General features: G+C 50.6%; 1 protein-coding gene across 3 annotated transcripts; it reads right to left on the bottom strand.

Moving 5' to 3' along the window:
• Nucleotides 1–11329: 11329 nt before the first annotated feature.
• On the bottom strand, nucleotides 11330–15154 carry ZIC1 (Zic family member 1). Of its 3 annotated transcripts, none has more exons than XM_074911667.1 (3): nucleotides 14019–15154; nucleotides 12658–12839; nucleotides 11330–12114 (listed from the first exon to the last, which is right to left on the bottom strand). In XM_074911667.1, the coding sequence occupies exons 1-3, from the start codon at nucleotides 14992–14994 to the stop codon at nucleotides 11947–11949; spliced, it is 1326 nt and encodes a 441-aa protein (XP_074767768.1). In that variant the 5' UTR covers nucleotides 14995–15154; the 3' UTR covers nucleotides 11330–11946. The 3 variants fall into 3 exon arrangements, with proteins under 3 accessions (XP_074767768.1, XP_074767767.1, XP_074767769.1); XM_074911666.1 differs by having other exon boundaries at nucleotides 11330–12144; nucleotides 12676–12839; XM_074911668.1 differs by having other exon boundaries at nucleotides 11330–12123; nucleotides 12676–12839.
• Between the last annotated feature and the right edge of the window lie 1862 nt (nucleotides 15155–17016).

Here is a 17016-nt window from a genome sequence, read left to right as displayed (position 1 = left end):
AGTAATAGTAAATAAAAATAAATAACTAAATCTAAATGGATTAAAAAAATATGACTGACATTGAAATTGCCATAAGCGTATAACCTGCTTCACTTACCTGTGTGAAAGATAATGATTTTGATTTAAATATAGACACTTGCATTAGATCAAGCATCTAACTGCCTGTATTATAACCCCACTTCCTAAACCAAACATGCCAGTAATCAAAAGCCTAAGGGTTCAACAGCTTTCAATAAAACTTAAATAATTAAACATGTATTTTTATAAACAAGAAAAAATATCTTGAGTGCTGTGATGCTGGTGTTGCATTTACAAATTCTCGATCTGTAATAATCATGGTATTTACAACGTTTCTTGATTTGTATTGCAGGGCTGGTAGAAATACATTTCTGCTCAGCACTTGCATTATCTAGCAGATATATATTTTCAGGGTATTTCCTAGATGATAGATCTTTCAGATGTCAAGTAGAAACTCCACTTGCTCTGTTGAGATATTTTTTTTAATGTACAATACCTTAAAAACTAAAATTCCACTGCAACCACCCGTTACAATGCTTCATGCTGACTTGGGTGTAAATTTTCACCATTCAAGAAAGTCATAGAAAGGTGAAATTTTACGTGCAAAATAATACCTCTTTACAGAAGAAAAAAATGTCCTTCTTTCAGAAATATTATACCTAGTCCAAGATTATTTCTAATGTGAGCTGTTGGAGCTTGCTTGGCCTGCAATCTGCAAAGGTTATCCTGTCGGAGTGGCTGTCCATTTTTTTGTTATGAATTGTTAATAAAATCTACTTGAAATAAAATGGAGGAAGAGATATACAGTAACATCTGCGTAGGGTTTTTACCAACTTCAGAGGTGAGCATTTTATATTTTGACTGTAAAATGTGCACAGAAATTGGGCCTGATACAGAATTCCGAACCTTACAGCATTTGGTTTATATTTTTTGACTAGAAGTGAAGTGTCTGGCACATCATTCATTTCCTCCTGGAAGGTGCAGATTTGAGGACATGTTCAACCCTGCTCCAAGTTTAGAAAGTTTCAGAATTAAAGGGAACTATTCCCAAAGTCCCTGCCCTCTAGGTCTGCCTTTTAGATAATGAAGTTTCTGAAGGCGTTGCTCAACAGAGACCGACTAAGGAGGAAAGAAAGAAGAAAAAAAAAAAAAAGGGGGGGGGAGGGGGGGAGAAAATTACATAAAAGCATATGGTTTTGCATTTCTTCTGAGTTTATTCAGAATTATATCCATCTGGGTGAAACAGCTAGCTCCCCAGCAAATTAATGGTCTGATGATTCAGGGAAATGTAGAGCTAGGTTCTTAGTTGTAAAATGCATGTAAATGAAGAAAGCAGTGCATGGAGGTGAATCTAGTTTGGTAGGACAGACATTTTTCATAGATTAAGTATTAATTTGGAAATAATAACCTCCTAATAAAATGCCAACGTTACAGCAGTTTTATTAAAACACATCTTCGAATAAAGGATCAAATTCTCTCGGACTCAGCTGCAGAGCACTGAGGAACCTGAGCAGAGGCATCATTTATTAGCAGAGCCGACTCATTAGGGAGGGGGAAATTGCTGTCGGCTGGGAACTCGGTCCTGCTTCAGCTGGAAGTTTTGCCTAAGGAGCTCAGGATCGGCCCCTTGCCGTGCCCCTTCCCCCTCCGCCCCGCTGCAGGGAGGGAATGGCTCTCACCTCTTCCACTGGGGAAAAAAGGACATTAGCCTGCGCTTGGGAAAAGCTCCGTTGTTTCTAAAACAGCAATCCCCTGGCAAGCCTGCGTGAGCAGAGCAGCGGTATCCGCAGATGCTCAACAAATGATCGGTTAAAACACGAAACGCGGTTTCCTTCTTTTTTTTTTTTTTTTTTTCTTTTTTTTGGGGGGTTTCTTTTTGTTTGGGTTGAGTTTGGGTTTTTTGGGGTTGGGGTTTTTTTGACAGCAACTTCTGGCGCTTAAGCCCTCTCCAGAGTTTGCCCGTGCCTTGTCATGTGAGTAACGTCCTGCACAACTTAACGAGATAAACTCTGACAAGCTAATAAGGCAGGGCGGGGGCCGTGCCTGCCGGCACCCTGGCACCGCGTCCCCGGGGCCAGCGGCCGGCTCCGCGCCCTCGCCGCCGCCCGCGGAGCCCAGCCCCGCCGGAGGTCCAGAACCGCGCCGGCGGGGAGGCCGCGCAGCGTCCCCGTCTCCCCGCAGCCGGGCAGAGCCCGCGGGTGCGGAGCGGCGCGGCCGCAGCGCGGAGCTGGAGGTGCGGCCCAGCCCCTCGTGCGCACCCGCGGCCTCTGCGCGGCTGCGGAGCGGGGAGCTGCGGGAGGAGAATCATTAGCATGCGGTTATCTGGCTCGTTTCTCAGCGGCGCGCAGGGGCGGCTTTCTGTAAAGGGGACGTGCCCTGAACTTGGCGGTGCCCGGCGGCTCTCCGCGCCCCTCCGCCGGGACCGTCCTCCCGCCGCCGCCCCGGAGCTCCCCGGCCGCGGGGCAGCCCCTGCCCCGGCTCCTTTCGGTGAGAGCCGGGCGCTGAGTGTCGCTTTACCCGGAGAGCTAGAGGGTCTAATTTATCCAGTCCTCATTTGCGAAGGGTCTCCTGCTAAATTATGTCAGCCAAAGGTCAGCCGGACTCAGCGGTACTCTTCATTTTCTTAATTTTTAAAACAAACAAAAAAAAAAAAAAAAAAAAAAAGGAGGGGGAGGGTGATGGGGGAAGGCGAAAGAGAGAAACCAGCAAGTTATTCAAATTCAACCTCATCTGAATAATCGTGAATTTGATCCAGTCAGAGCTGCAGACTGTACATTAAAAATAAATGTCCAAGAGGCTTTTACTGTAGTTGATTTTTTAAAAAAAATAGAGAGGTTTTAAAAATGCAACGTCTCTCCAACCCCTCCCCCCAAATATGGAGTGAGTTTTCAGGTATTGCACGAACCTTGCGGAGTGGTATCAGTGTGTCTGCAACACTTACGTTGAATACGTGAACCCCCCAATCATAATTGTATGTTCACAAAGCACATATGGCAGCTGCATTCTTTGTATAGTTTGTTATGGTCTGGTGTGTAATGTAAATATAAAGATCCGACCCAAAACACAGTCTCGCTCTCCCCGTAACAACCAAAAAAAAAAAAAAAAGTTGCTTTGCAAACTTAAAAAGAATGACATTAGTGCCATGCTACTGTCTGAGCCAGCAATGATTATTTGGTCTGTTTGCTCCCATTCAGAGTTAATACACGACAATAGTTTTACTCTGAGCTGCTTGACGTGAAACCACTGGGGTTGGGCAATTCTGTTCCAAACAAATACAACTTCTACACCCATCCCTGGGACAGCGAGCCGAGAGCTGAGCGAGTTTTGCAATGGAGAAAAGCATCACTTACCACGGCGGGGATCTAGATCTCGGCAAATGCTGCCAGTAGGTCTGAGAAGTGAAAAAACTGGAAGGGAAGCGCAAAAGGCAGAAAGTTGGAAAGGGGGATTTGTGTGTGTGTGTGTGCGCGCGTGTGTGTGTGTGTGTAAAAGCCAGAGGGAAACGCGAGCACAGCGCTCCCAGCTCTCCCTGGTCGCCACCAAAACAAAGATCCAGGAGTTAAGGGAGCAAAGCTGTGCCAGTTCTACACACAGCTCCTCAGGGCCAAACCTCGGCTTCTCACTCACTCCAGCTAGCGACAAGGGTTAATGCTCCGGAGGGACAGGCTAGCCGGCCCCTGACACCATTGGCTAGGAAAAAAATCAGGTTTAAGGTAAATTTACAGGCGCTTTGCAAGTTACAAAGGGATAATTTAAAATTTAATATATCAATAACAATAAGAATATAAATAATAACAGAGCCCATCCTGGTCCAGTTGGCTAAAAGGTGAAGGCACGTCCCCCTCCCCTGCCCCCGCCGCAAACGCTGCGCGGTCCCGTCCCGTCCCGGCGCCGGAGCCCGCGCCCTGCGCCTGCCCCAGCCCTGCCGGGGGGACCCGGGGATCTCCGGAAACCCAACACGGGGACGAACCCGCCGGAAAAAAAAAAAAAAAAAAAAAAAAAAAAAGGGCTGGGGGGAGGGAGGAAGCGACGCAGCCATGAGCACTAAATGCAAAGGTTCAGCCTCACATTTGGAGCAGATCAACAGTTTTCTCGGGAGTTAAATGATGCGAGCAGGTTCCCACGCGAAGGCGGGGGCATGTGGCCCAGGTATGTGCCCGGGTGCCACTGTCCCCCCGGACACCCTCCGCGCCCCCTGCAAATACGGGGGAGCTTCCCCTTCGGCTAAAGAGGGGAAATGGAAGAAAGAAAAAAGCCTGGTTGGAAAGGGGAAAAAAACCCCCAAACGTTCATAAACGTCTGTGGAGAGGCTGGAGTAAATGGTGCCCGCAGTGCGAGCCCGAAACAAGCTTCCACTTGGGGAACTGAGGTCAGGATCTGCCCTTTCTGAAATGAACAGGCGACATGATGGACATCGGCTTTATTGTCGCCTCTTGTAGTTGGCTGGGTCGCGCGGGGAGCCTCAGCCGGGCGGGGAGGGGGGCTCAGGCACTCAAGGTGTTGATCGGAGAGGATTTCACATCCCAGCCCCTGCGCACACATCGGTGGGCGCGCGTGTGTCCGCGGCGCCGGGCAAGGAGGAGAGAGGAGGTGATGGAGAGGGGTGGGCTGTGGCGGAGGGGGGGAAGCAGAGGCAGGCTGCGGAGAGGGAATTGTCGCTGGGCGATTTCCAGCCAGCCTCGCTCCACCCGGAAGGGCCTTTCTGGGAACTTCGGAGGGGCTGGGCCGGGCTGCGCGGCCGCGGCCGTGGCCGCGCCGGGGCAACGCGCCCAGGTGTGCCCGGGAGCCGCTGGTGGGCTCCGAGGGCTTCTGCCTCCGTCCTGCCCACTCCCTACCGGGCTCTGGAGGGAAAGAAAAACCCACCTCATTAGCAAGATTGAGAAGCACATTTCTGATAACACGGGATGTAATTTTGCCACCGTACAAAAGGCTTTAAAATCACTTTGTGCCGCTGAACAATGAGTGTTGAGAATTATTACTATTTGTTTAAAAAAACCCTACAGCCTACAAACGGAATAACTGCAAGACCCTGCGTTTGTTTGTCGGATCTATCATGCGATGTCGATATAGCAGCAATAAAATATGATGGGCCATACAGTATAATGAGATTTTACTAAGAGGAGCGAGGCAGAAAGGAATCCATTACAAGAACCTTTCTCCCTTCCCCCGAGACTGTACTTTTCTGACGACTGCGCCCGTGACGTTTTCCCACATAATCCCACGAAAAGCAACTCGGCTGGCGGACACCGGAGCTGAGAATTGCTGCGTGGAGGGAGCCGGTGATTTGCTAAAGCACCCGCTAAACTAAGGAGGTCGCGTTTGCCCAACATACCGGGGAAGGCAGGGAAGGGGGAAAGTGCCCGCCCGGGCGCACCGATGCGCGCAGGGGGGCGGCGCAGCGGGAGCAGCCCTGGACGGGCCGGGCCGCGGCGGGGCGGACGGGCGGGCGGGCAGCACGTGCGGCGGCAGCGCTCCCCTGCGCGGGCGCGGAGGCGGGCGCGGTTACCTTCCGCGGGCAGCGGGGAGGCGGTGAGAGTCATAAATATTCAACAGCACGTGGAGCCGGGCCGCGGGCGCGCATGCGCCGCCGGAGCTGCCGCCGGGGTGCGCGGCGGGCGGGCGGGCGGGCGGGAGCGCGCACACACCGCCCCCGCGCACAGCCGCGATTTCTAGGAACCGTCCCCAGGCGGGCAGCCCCGCACCGCCCCGCGGCCCCCGCCCCCCGAAGAGGCAATACCAAACGGAAAACACATGTCCTGGCGGGGGGGGGGGGTGTTTGCTGATGTGGGGTTTGGGGGTTTTTCCCCTTCTCCTATTTTTTCTTCAGCCTTTGGCCGTGTTCTGCCAAACACGGGATTTTTGGAAGTGAGAAAGGTCCGAAAGGATCTTAAAGTCCTGATCCGTGCCAACAGACAACTTTCGTATTTTTATGCCAAGCAGAGCCTTGCCCACGTCTCGCGAACGGGCATGTGTGGACGTGGGCTTGAGTGCGCACCAGTGATCATGTGCTCTGCCTCGCTCCAGCTACCCCCAGACAGCTAATTCTGTGTTTGGGTCCCGAGATGTAAACACATGCACAATCACAGATGCACGCACGGAGCATTTTTTTAATAGCAGTTTCATAGAGAGGTAGTATGATCGTATATATCTAAAAGATAATTAATTTGATTTATTATACTTGAAAAATCCTGTCTGCAGTACGGGCGTCATCTGGAAACTTCATGCTATTTTATACTATCGTTCTAAAGCCGAAATAAATGTTACGAATTGATGACAGCTTCCAGCTGCATGATAAAAATAGCCCCTTCGCTTCACAGGATCGTGTTTCTTGTTATCGAAGATGAACCAAATCTGACCCATAGAGTTTAGCAGCGAAAAAAATAATTTGATACAAAACAAAAACCTTGGCCATTTTTAACAAACAATGCATCCCAAAACACAGCCTCTTTGCGATGAAGCAGAACCCACTTAGTACGTTCAGCAAGTTGAAGAAATCTGCCCTGTGACTAGTTCAAAACAGGAATCTCAGTTATTAATCTCTCCGTATGGATTTGGGAAATACACCCGTTCTGTTACAAACGCGGTCCGTTGTACATAGACATTTGCATTAAATAACAGAGGTTATGTGAGCCTTCAGAAATATAACCTCCATGTGAACACATGAATATGCGTCTTTCTAGAAACACCACTCCTTCTTTACATACAAATATATAGAGATGTATATATATTATTTTTAGACATGTGTATATTTGTAATAAAACCTGTAAAGCGAATGTTGGTTCCGGTGAGCGTGTCTGCATCTGCAGCAGTGACCGTGTGTCCTGTAGATTATACCCACAAAACAGACAGTGCCCGTCCCCACCACGGGATCCTCCGCGACTGCGGTGGCGGCCCGCGACCAGGCGCGGAGGACGGGTGCGGCGGAGCTGCCCCGCTGGCCGGGCTGCGCGGCCGCGCCGGGCCCCGATGGGGCCTCCCAGAGCTCCCCGGCCTCTCCCCGGCAGCAAACCCCCGGTCAGGAGAGAATCGCCACATTTGGAAGGAAACGTGCTGATTTCCCGCGGAAACGCCGCGCTGCGCCGCGGGGATCGATCCCGATTTCGAGGTGCACGGCGCGCACGTGGGCGCTTCCCACCCGCGGACACGGGCAGACACACCCGTGTGCGGGTACACGGACGTGTGCGAGTGTGAGCGGCGTGCGTGCGGGCGTCCACGCGTATGTACGTTTTATATCGGTGACACAGGACGTGCCCAGGGAGCGGTGGAGCCTCTTTCCCGGGGACTCCGCTCCAACGTCTTTTCCCGCACACCGGTTCTGCCAGCACCGGGTCACTCGAATTACTGTGCCCTGTGTCAGCAGCCTTTTCCAGAGGGGATCCCCTGCCCGCTCCTGCCCGCTGGAAGTGGGCTTGGCGGCGGGGCTGCGGCTCCGCGCCGGGGCTCCCGCCGACCCGGCCGCGCTGCGGGGCTGCCTGCGCGCCCGCCGGCCCCGGCCCCGGCCCGCCGCCGCGCCCGCCGCTTCCTCCCGTTAAAAGTTGCTCGGAAAGGAGCAAGCGCTCCGGACGTGGGAAAACTTGCAAAGTCGGAGCCGGTTACCAGCGTGGCTAGAAAAGCAGTAAATAAACGTCCCGATGTTACGTGCATCAGTCCGGGGACTGCTACTTCCTTACGGCCGAAAGAAGGGCGAGAAGCAGTCGAGGCCAGCGCGGAGCGTGTGTCCTCATTTCAAACAGTGTCTGCTTTAAAGAAGCTAACTTTGTCTTATGAATGCCGGACTCGCCTTTTAAAAAATTCAAACGATCGTTCACAAGCCACTAAAACGACCTGAAAGGCGACTCTTTCGAGGGGGAAATGGAAGAGCCCGATTATTGTTTTGCTTTTAACTTTCTGCGTGCAAAGAGCGCAAGCACGGCCAGGGGTTGCCGTGTGCGCCCTGCGGGCACATCACCCGAGCGGGGACAGCTCACACAGCCCCCCCCACACCCACCCCAAACAGCCTCCTGCGCCCCCGAGAGCGCGGCCGTGCTGCTGGGGATATCTCCAAACGCTCCCCCTCGGCGGCGGGAGCCTCCGCGGGCGAGGGAGCCCGCGGACGTCGGGCCCCAGCGTTTTAGCTGCCACGAAACAGGCAGCGCGGAGGGGCGCGGAGGGGCGCGGGAGCTGCCGGCACGGCCTGCCGTGGGCTCGGCACGGCCCCGCGCAGGCAGCCCCCCGCCTACTTCGAAACCTGATAACCCACGCAGGAAAAGTACGCCGACAGCATAGCAAGAGACAGACATTAGAAGGAAAATCGTGGCCCCCGTCGAGGCTGGGGAGCTCGTGTTTCTCCCCGCAAGCCTTCGTGAGTAAATCCGCAAAGGGCTCCTGGCTAGAGGAAAGTTGGCTTTAGGGACTGAAACAGCGTAGAAACAGCCGAGAGACGCCTCACAACCTCTCTGCTTTTAAAAATACCCCTCTGTCTGGCGGGGATTGCAAAGCGCTGCTCCCCTCTCCAGAGCCAAGCCAGCAGCACAAGCATGGCGTGGACTTGAATTCAGCATCAGCAATTCCAGCCCCAGCGATCATCGCTAATTCAGAACATAACACGGGATGGCGATCACCCAGTATTGCACCGCTCCCCCCACCCCCCGATAAAAAAACAACAGCAGCAGCAGCAACAACACCACTAAAATCACCCTTTCTGGATGTAGGACGCTCAAACAAGCCTCAGACCAAAAGTTTAAAAGAATACTCATTAACCAAGTGCTCCAGTACACACAAGTAACAGATCTGTGCTAAGCGACCACTAGGGACTTTACAGAAGTTCAGAGAAACTTGCAATACACATCTTTAAAATATATCACCCCCACCATGTTTCTCCGTCTTTATTTTACAGTGGGATGGCTCAGACTATCTCTAGGATTTTATATTTTTTTAGCTACGCTCAGGTTATTTTTTTAAAACCGCTGCCTGGTCAAGTCGGCGAGACAGTTAACCTGAAAGATTTGCAGACAGTAACATTTTAGGCGCACGAAACTTTTTTTTTTTTTTTTTTTTTTTTTTTTTCCCTGGCTCTTCTGCCCGGTGGGTTATATTTCCTCAAGTACCACCACTTTCTGCCTGGGTCCCACCGGGCTCCAACTTTTTCTATCTCGCCAGACCCTGCAAGGTGGCGCTCTTTTCACTGGAAACTGATATTAGACTTATAATAATAACATTTTGTAGAAAGTAAAGTTAAAGCGAAGCCTTCCCACGGGTGCTGCAGGGAGCAGACGGCGATGCCTAGCTGGCAGGAGTGGGGCTTCGTCTGAGAGAGGCAAACTTGGGGCGGGGGGGGGGGGGGGGGGGGGCGGCGTGCTTTGTGGCCGTGAAAAATCTCCGAGGGAGATCCCCCAAATGTTACGGACAAAGAAAAATACTTGCAGGGTTTTGCTGTAAGATAGGCGGGCTGTGCTCTGGATGGGTTACAGCCAGAGCTACGGAGCGCCCGCATGGATATGAGCAGAGAGCGGCTTCCCCCGGCACACACACACCCCACCCCCCCCCCCCAGCGGTTAATATGGCTATTGACTCGCTGTACACATAATATTTCTTTAAAGAAGCTGTTAAAGTGTCATCTTGGTCTACTGGAAGGTCAGTTTGTGCAATTCACTCTATGACATATCACAAGCCCTCGCAGCTTTAGCCAACCTCATGATTTGTGTTGTCTGTTGATATGTTGTCTGCTTAATGGGGCGATCATGCAAGCTACAACCAGGAACAAAGCCCAACAGTTCCAACAACCGTAGCTAAGTTAGTGGAAGCAGTACAGCTTGCAAATCTATCAAACTAAACTGCAAGGAAGACAATCTGATTTAGAGAAAAGGCGTTCTGCTACAGTCATTAAGCACAAGTAATTTAGATTTTTTATATTGTCTTCTCATTTACAAATTTACTGTATCAACGCCAGCCAATGGAACGAATTTCTTAAGTAAATGAGAAATAAATAAAAGAGATAGAAAGATAATCAAATTACATAAAATAATTCTTATCCCCTAGATTTATTTTTTTAGAAAGCTATTAACACTGGCAAAATTATAGTAATAATAATAACATAACATAAGAAGTAATTGATTTAAATTAACATCACGTTTTAAGGAATATCAGGGGGGGAAAAAAAAAAAAAAAAGAAGGAAAAAAAAAGAAAAAATCCAAAAACCAAACAAAAAATACACCCAACAACAACAACAACAACGGCCTTAGTGAAACAGTGCTGTACTTCTGGGAGTAAAAGGCCCAAGGAAAGCCATGAATCCACTGCCTGAGAATTAGTTATGGTCATAAATGCCTTAAATTAAAATAGCAACCGAAATCTCTTCTGTTTTAAATCTCCTAATATATGTTATCCGAATTAATTTAATTTAGGGACCCAGTCTATGCAGATTCATGGGCAGTGTTGGAGTGGAGTGCAGCACTTCTCGTGTAACAATTCCCCACATTAATATTTATGTAGCATATGCAATCTATTTCTGTTATTTTTATGGTTGTTATTCTATGTCTGCAAAGGTCATTTAAATTATACTGCGGCCGAAAATTTGTTTCATAAATTTTGATATAAATACTAATTACACACTATAGTAATGCCAGCAGGGATCCTTTCATTTATCACATTTATATCACCTTCGCTGCTTTAGTGATGACATAATGGAAAGCAGTGAAAAACTGGGACAGTTTTATTCTAATATCCTAAAGCTAGTTGGAGTTGCAGCAGGTTGACTTAGTGAATAAGAATTCCTACCACAATTCATGGGATTTAAGAATCTTTAATAAGGTACGAAATGTTACCAAACAGTTCTGTAAACTAAACTTTACATACCAATTCTTCTAGCCATAAATATTGAATATCTTGTAACATGTATAACCGGACCTTTACATGCGGATAAATATGGAAATTAGGATTTATATACATTATGTTCTTGTATTTGCCAAAAGCAACGGACAGATATAGTTTATATCTTTTTTTTTTTTTTTTTAATATCACTTTACATAAACAAATGTAACAGTTTGACACGCAGATCCAGGCTTTCACTATACGAATTTCTTGACAGGACGTGTAACAACATTTTACTGCACTACTTAGACTGGACTTTGGGACGAAATGTTGCACTTTATACAAAAAAGCACATTAATACCAATAATATTCTGTTAGATCGACGTTTAGACTGTAATAATACAAAGTAATTCACATTTTGGTACACATTTACTAGAACATTCTTGCCATTCAGTACAAATAGTTGAATTTCTACCTCTTCCCTCTGCCCCCCCACCACCTCCGCCCTCCCCGTCGCCGCTCCCGCCCGCCCGCCCCTCCCCCCACATATATGCAAAGACCACAAATCCACATATCCCCTTATTCAACTTGCGATATAACTATTTACAAAATCAAACAGTACATTTTTTTGTTGTTTTGTTTTTGAAGCTAATAATTCTGTATTTACAAGAGGGGATGGGGGGGGAAGGCCGCTGCCCGAGCAGACATGCAGTTGGAGATCTCTAATCAGTGGTTTCCAGTAAAGCCCTACACAGTTGGCATTTGCCCTGGTAACCTTGTCTTCTTACGCATTCTACTAACCCCTTCGCCTACCAAGCCTTGGAACAGAGCAGAACAATTAAAAAAAAAAAATAAAACAAACAAACAAAAAAAAGAGAGAAAAAAGGAAAGAAAGAAAAAATTTAAAATGAGAGAAATAAATGAGAAAAAAATAAAAGAAAGGAAAAAAAATTAAAATGAAGTCTTCATTTTAGTCAGTCCTGGGTCTACTGGCAGCATTTTATTTTTGTTTGCTCATTTAAATTCTGATTTCAAAGTGTTCATTATTTTTGGAGTCTTTAAATAGGGTATTTGTTTGCTCGCTTGGGGCTTTTTTGTTTTGTTTCATTTTGTGTTTTTTGTTGTTTTGTTTTAGCGTTTTAGACGTACCATTCGTTAAAATTTGATGTAAGCGTGCTGTGGCTGGACGTGTGGTGGACTGCGGAGGAGGAAGGGGATAAGGAGCTGGCGGTCTGGTTTTCTGTGGATGGAGACACGATGGTTGGAGGGGTGGAGGACTCGTAGCCTGAGCTGGCGGCGGGAGAAGGCTGGGACCCCTGCGACGACGATTCATGGACCTGCAAGAGAAAACCCGGGCAGAAATAGAGAGCGGCGGGGGACGGAGGCCCTGGCGGCGGGCGCCTTCGGCGGGGGACGCGCCAGACAACGGGACCCAGCGCCGAGCCCCGGGCTCGGGCATCTCCGCGGGGCTCCCCGCCGGCTCCAGCCCCGGGGCCGCCCCCCCGGCTCCGGCCCCCCGGCCCCGGCCCCGGCCCCGGCCCCGGCCCGGCGGGGAAGGCCGGGCAGCGCCCACCGGCCGCTCCTCGCACTGCCTCCCCCTCCCCTCCCCGCGTAAAACGCACCGACAAAAGGCCCTGCCCGCGGGGCCGGGGCCGAGCGCGGCCGGGCGCGGGGCGGACTCCGGGCCCGGGCCCGGGCCGCAGCAGCTCGGACGGAGCCCCGCGGCAGGCCGGCCCCGGGCCTCGCTCCGCCCGCTGGCTCCGCCGCCCCACGGCCCCGGCGCTCCTGCCCGCCGGCCCCGCAGCCCCTTCCCCCGGCCAGGCCCGAGGCGGCGTCCCAGCCCCGCACACCAGGCGCCCTCCGTTTACCTTCATGTGCTTTCTGAGGGAGCTGGGGTGCGTGTAGGACTTGTCACACATTTTGCAGAGATAGGGCTTGTCGGAAGTGTGCACATGCATGTGCTTTTTGCGGTCGCTGCTGTTTGCAAAGCGCCTGTCACAGCCCTCGAATTCACACTTAAATGGTTTTTCACCTATTGCAGAGGGAAGGGGGGGGAAAACGGGTCTGATTAAGCAGGGCCGGCTGGATAGCTCATTGTCCCCATCGCACCGCGGGACGGAAGCCCAGGGCTCCATTGCAAACACAACTTTCTAACTTCAACGAGGCTCAAATCCCAAAACCTTGCTTCTCTTCCCTGTCCTCTCCGCGCCTCCGACCCCTGCTCAGCGCCGATTTCGGGGGGGGAGGGGGGAGGGGGAAGCTAAATAACTTTTTTTTTTCTCCCCCATTGGAGGGGCGAGTTTCGTTTGCAGCCCCAGCCCCGGGCACTTCTCCCTCCTCTCAACGCTCCAAGCGGGAGAGCAGGCGTGGTGGTATTTACACACTATCCTCAGTGTCTAGTTTCCGTTTTTATAGATCACTCTGGTGATATTTTTCGCTCCCACCCACCCCAGCCCCTTCCCCCGTATTTTCTTGCAATATTGAAAATTATCCGGCCGGGAAATACAACGCGAGGGCAGCCCCACAAACCCTCTGCAAAAGCGCTCGAGAAAGCGGCACTGGCTTTCGGCGCTCAGGGGTGGGAGCAGGGGGAGAGCGCTCTCCCGGCCAGGGGCTGCTGCTTTTCCACCTCCCGCGATGGGGAAAAGTTCTCAGGGATCCCGGCGCCTGCCCTCTGCACAACAATAACACACTAACGCGCCGGGCTCGGTTTATTTAAAATCGCTCCTCGGAATTAAATATTTACCAAGCCCTGAATTGCAGAGGGGAGACGGATGAGCTGCCTGCAATATTTAGCACAATTTCTCATCGTGCCACAGTCAAAACTGCCGAACGACAATTAATTAAAACCTATAAATTTAAACAGGACAGGTTGCTGCGATTTTCTCCCCTCACCCCCCACCCCCACCCCCCGCCCTAACAATCCCAGCAGCAAACCCTGCCTTTCTTCCCCCTCTCCCTCGGCAGGGATAATTTTCTTTTTGTTGCTGCCGCTGGCGTGGCTGTGACCGAGCTCGTCTCGCAGCGGAGCTCCGATCCTGCCTCTCCCGGAAAAATCAGTGGCCCTGGACCATAACCCTCCCCCTCCCACCCCGACCCTCAGCCAAGCAGCGCCCCGGCCCCCCCCCCCCCCCCCTCCCGCCCCCCGCTCCGGCCCCGGCGCTGAGCGCTTCCACTCGCAGAGAGAAAAGCTACCGCGAAGGTACCGTACCTGTGTGAGTTCTTTTGTGTATTTTGAGATTCTCTGATCTGGCAAACACTTTGCCACAGCCTGGGAAAGGGCAGGGGAAAGGTTTTTCACCTGTGTGGACTCTGATGTGATTTACAAGTTTATATTTGGCCTTGAAAGGTTTCCCTTCTCTCGGACACTCTTCCCAGAAACATATGTGATTGGACTGCTCGGGTCCTCCAACGTGCTCCACCGTGACATGAGTCACCAGCTCGTGCATCGTGCTGAAAGTTTTGTTGCAGGACTTTTTGGGGTTTGACAATTGCTCGGGCTCAATCCACTTACAGATGAGTTCCTGTTTGATGGGCTGCCGCATGTAACGAAAGAAGGCCCCTGCCCCGTGGTGGGCTGCCATGTTCATGTTCATGTGGCCGTAGCCGTGCAGCTGGGTCGAGGCGTAGTGCTCGGAGCGGGGACTGGTGACCTGGCCGTACTGGTCGGGTCTGCCGTACATGTCTCCGGAGAAGCCCAGGCGCATCTGCCCGTTCACCACGTTCGGCGAAGCGTGGCTGGTGGCTTGTTCGTGCAGCCCCGGGAAAAGTATATGTCCCGCGGCATCGGTGTGTCCGTGGGGTCCGGCGAAGCTGCCGGCGGCGGAGGCGAAGAGACTGTGCTGGGCGCTGGCGGCCGCCGCCTCGCCGAAGCCGCGGTTGCGGAACAGAAAGTCCCGGGTGGAGTTGAAGGCGGCGCTGGAGTAGGAGCTGACATGGGTCGGGTGGTGGTGGTGCCCCAGGGCCGCCGCCGCGTAGCCGGGCGCCTGCGAGGTGAAGGCGGTCTGGCCGGCCGAGGCCAGCTCGTGGGTGCTGGGGTTGATTTTGAAGGCGCCCATGCCGTCGGCGAAGGGGTTGATCCCCAGACCCACTTCTCTGTCCGTGACATCGGCCGTGGAGTGGTGGCGAGAGGATCCGAAGGTAGTGACTCCTATGGCGGGATACTGCGGTCCAGCATCCAGAAGCATCTTCCCAGCGTCGATGCAGCAACCAAAAAAAAAGCACGCGCGCACACACACAACGCGGAGAGAAGCAGCAGCAGCAGCAGCAGCGGCGAAAACACCCTCTTTGGAAAGTCAGCGACGATCACCACCAAAGCAACCACATCAAAAACACCCCCTTCGGCATCAGCGCAGGGGGAAGAAAAAAAAAGGGGGGGAGAAGGGGAAAAAAAAAAAAAAAAAAGAGGCTGGTGCGGAAGGGGGGGAAGAGATCTTCGCAGTTGCAAATAATAATAATAAAAATGTGCCCCAAAAATATTCACTGTCTTTCTGCTTTGACTTTTCAGGGAGGTTTAAGTGGGGAGGGGGGGTTGGGTGGGCTCAAAAATAAACTGGCTGCAAATAACAATAACGGAGAGAGATCAACACAGGCAGCAAAAAAAAAAAAAAAAAAAAAAAAAAACCAAAACAAAAAAGAAACTTCCTTCAGTGATTTTTTTGGCTATAGGAATGTTGCAAAGTGGCCGAGAGATTGTTTCTCTCTCTTCTTCGAGCTTCCCCACACTCTCCCCGATTTTTTTTTTGGGGACCTTTTTTTTTTTTTTTCGCTTTGCAAAAAAAGGCGCAAATCATGCACAATATTGTCTTTTGCGGTTTATCTTCCTGGGGAGAAACTTTCACCTCCTCAGCCGGGCGGTGAACGCGAGACTGATAGCGGCAATCATTCCTGCAGATAAATGAATTGAAAAGACGACACCGTCCCCCCCCTTGATGAATGGGAGCCGGGGGCGGAGCGACGTGCGGGCGGACGTGGGCGCTCATTGGCCGCCGCCGGCTCCCCCTTCCCCGCGTAACTCCCCCCGGCCCCGCCAACGAGGGGCGCGCACGGCCGCCTCCCGCCGCTGATTGGCCCCTCCGCCTCATCAATCGCAGGTATTGTGAGCGCCCTGACATCCCTTCTGACAAACAGGGCTGCAGGAGTAGCAACTTTTTTTTTTTTTTTTAATATATAAAGCCTTTTTTTTTTTTTTTTTTTTTTTTCCACGAAAATATTTCCAGAGCATCTTTTTGTGTGTATGTGTGCTAAGGAAAAAAAAAAAATATATCTTTGATTATTATTAGGGTTATTTTCTCCCCCGCTCTCCCTCTCTGTCCCTCTCTCTCCAGCACTCTGATAATGATGGTAATGATGATTTCTTGGTGATCCAGAATTTTTAAGATCACCGAGCAACTTTTTAGTCTTTGAAAAGAGAAGCCCTGTAGGGACTCGCTTCTTTTGAAGTTGTTTTCCGCTTGTTTAAAACTGAAGCTCTCCGAGAGTAGGTGCTGGGTGCATTTGATTTTATTTTTAAACACCAGGCGTGATTTCTCTGAGTAGCTGACTCTGTCCCTCCATCAGGTTTCTGAAATAAATCTTGTTTTCTGCACCCATCAAAACGCAGGTGGGTGAGAACTCTTAACTTTCTACTTTTGTTGTTGTTGTTTCGCCTCTTTTTTGTTATTTTCTTTCTCCTTTCTCTCTCGCTCTCCCTTTCTCTCACTCTCTTTTTACGGAGTCTCTTTCATTCAGGTAAAACTGTAAATTTCCCAAACCTACATTGTTTCTCCTCCTGCTGCATGAAACTCCCGGATATTTCTTCTCTCTCTCTCTCTTTTTTTTTTTTTTTTTTGGTAAAAATTTATTTTAAATCCTCGATAGGAGCAATGTAAATTTTCTGACATTCAAACCTTTTCTAGTTCACAAATCAGTCACCCTTGTCACAGTTATTGAAATTCCTCAACTTGCCACACCAGGACGGTGGAAAAAGCAGGCGGTGTCTTTGTTGCTGACCAGGCTTTTGATCGCCAGAGAAAATTTACTTACCTTCAGATGAGTGAGCAGAAAAAGAAATAACACTCCCTTTGATTTAGTTAGAAAAATGCAGACATTTGGATTCAGTGCAAACATACAACACTTGGTTGTTTTCTAGATGCAACCCTCGATTAACCTGTCTTTCCCCAGCTCAAAGTCTATTGAAAAACTGCGGATAGTTCTGTTTTGTTCTCTCT

Source organism: Athene noctua, chromosome 8 (genome assembly GCF_965140245.1).
Source record: "Athene noctua chromosome 8, bAthNoc1.hap1.1, whole genome shotgun sequence".
NCBI classification, from domain to species: domain Eukaryota; kingdom Metazoa; phylum Chordata; class Aves; order Strigiformes; family Strigidae; genus Athene; species Athene noctua.
The sequence above is the reverse complement of the archived record's forward strand: the minus strand, read 5'-3'. Positions and strand labels throughout refer to the sequence as shown.

What these genes read in the sequence shown, in the direction of transcription:
- ZIC1 (XM_074911666.1), bottom strand. Translation starts at nt 14,994, where the DNA reads ATGCTTCTGGATGCTGGACCGCAGTATCCCGCCATAGGAGTCACTACC. An exon ending in ACACAAAAGAACTCACACAG is followed by an intron (nt 12,840 to 14,018) that starts GTACGGTACCTT and finishes CCTCTGCAATAG; the next exon opens with GTGAAAAACCATTTAAGTGT. An exon ending in CCCTCAGAAAGCACATGAAG is followed by an intron (nt 12,145 to 12,675) that starts GTAAACGGAGGG and finishes TTTCTCTTGCAG; the next exon opens with GTCCATGAATCGTCGTCGCA.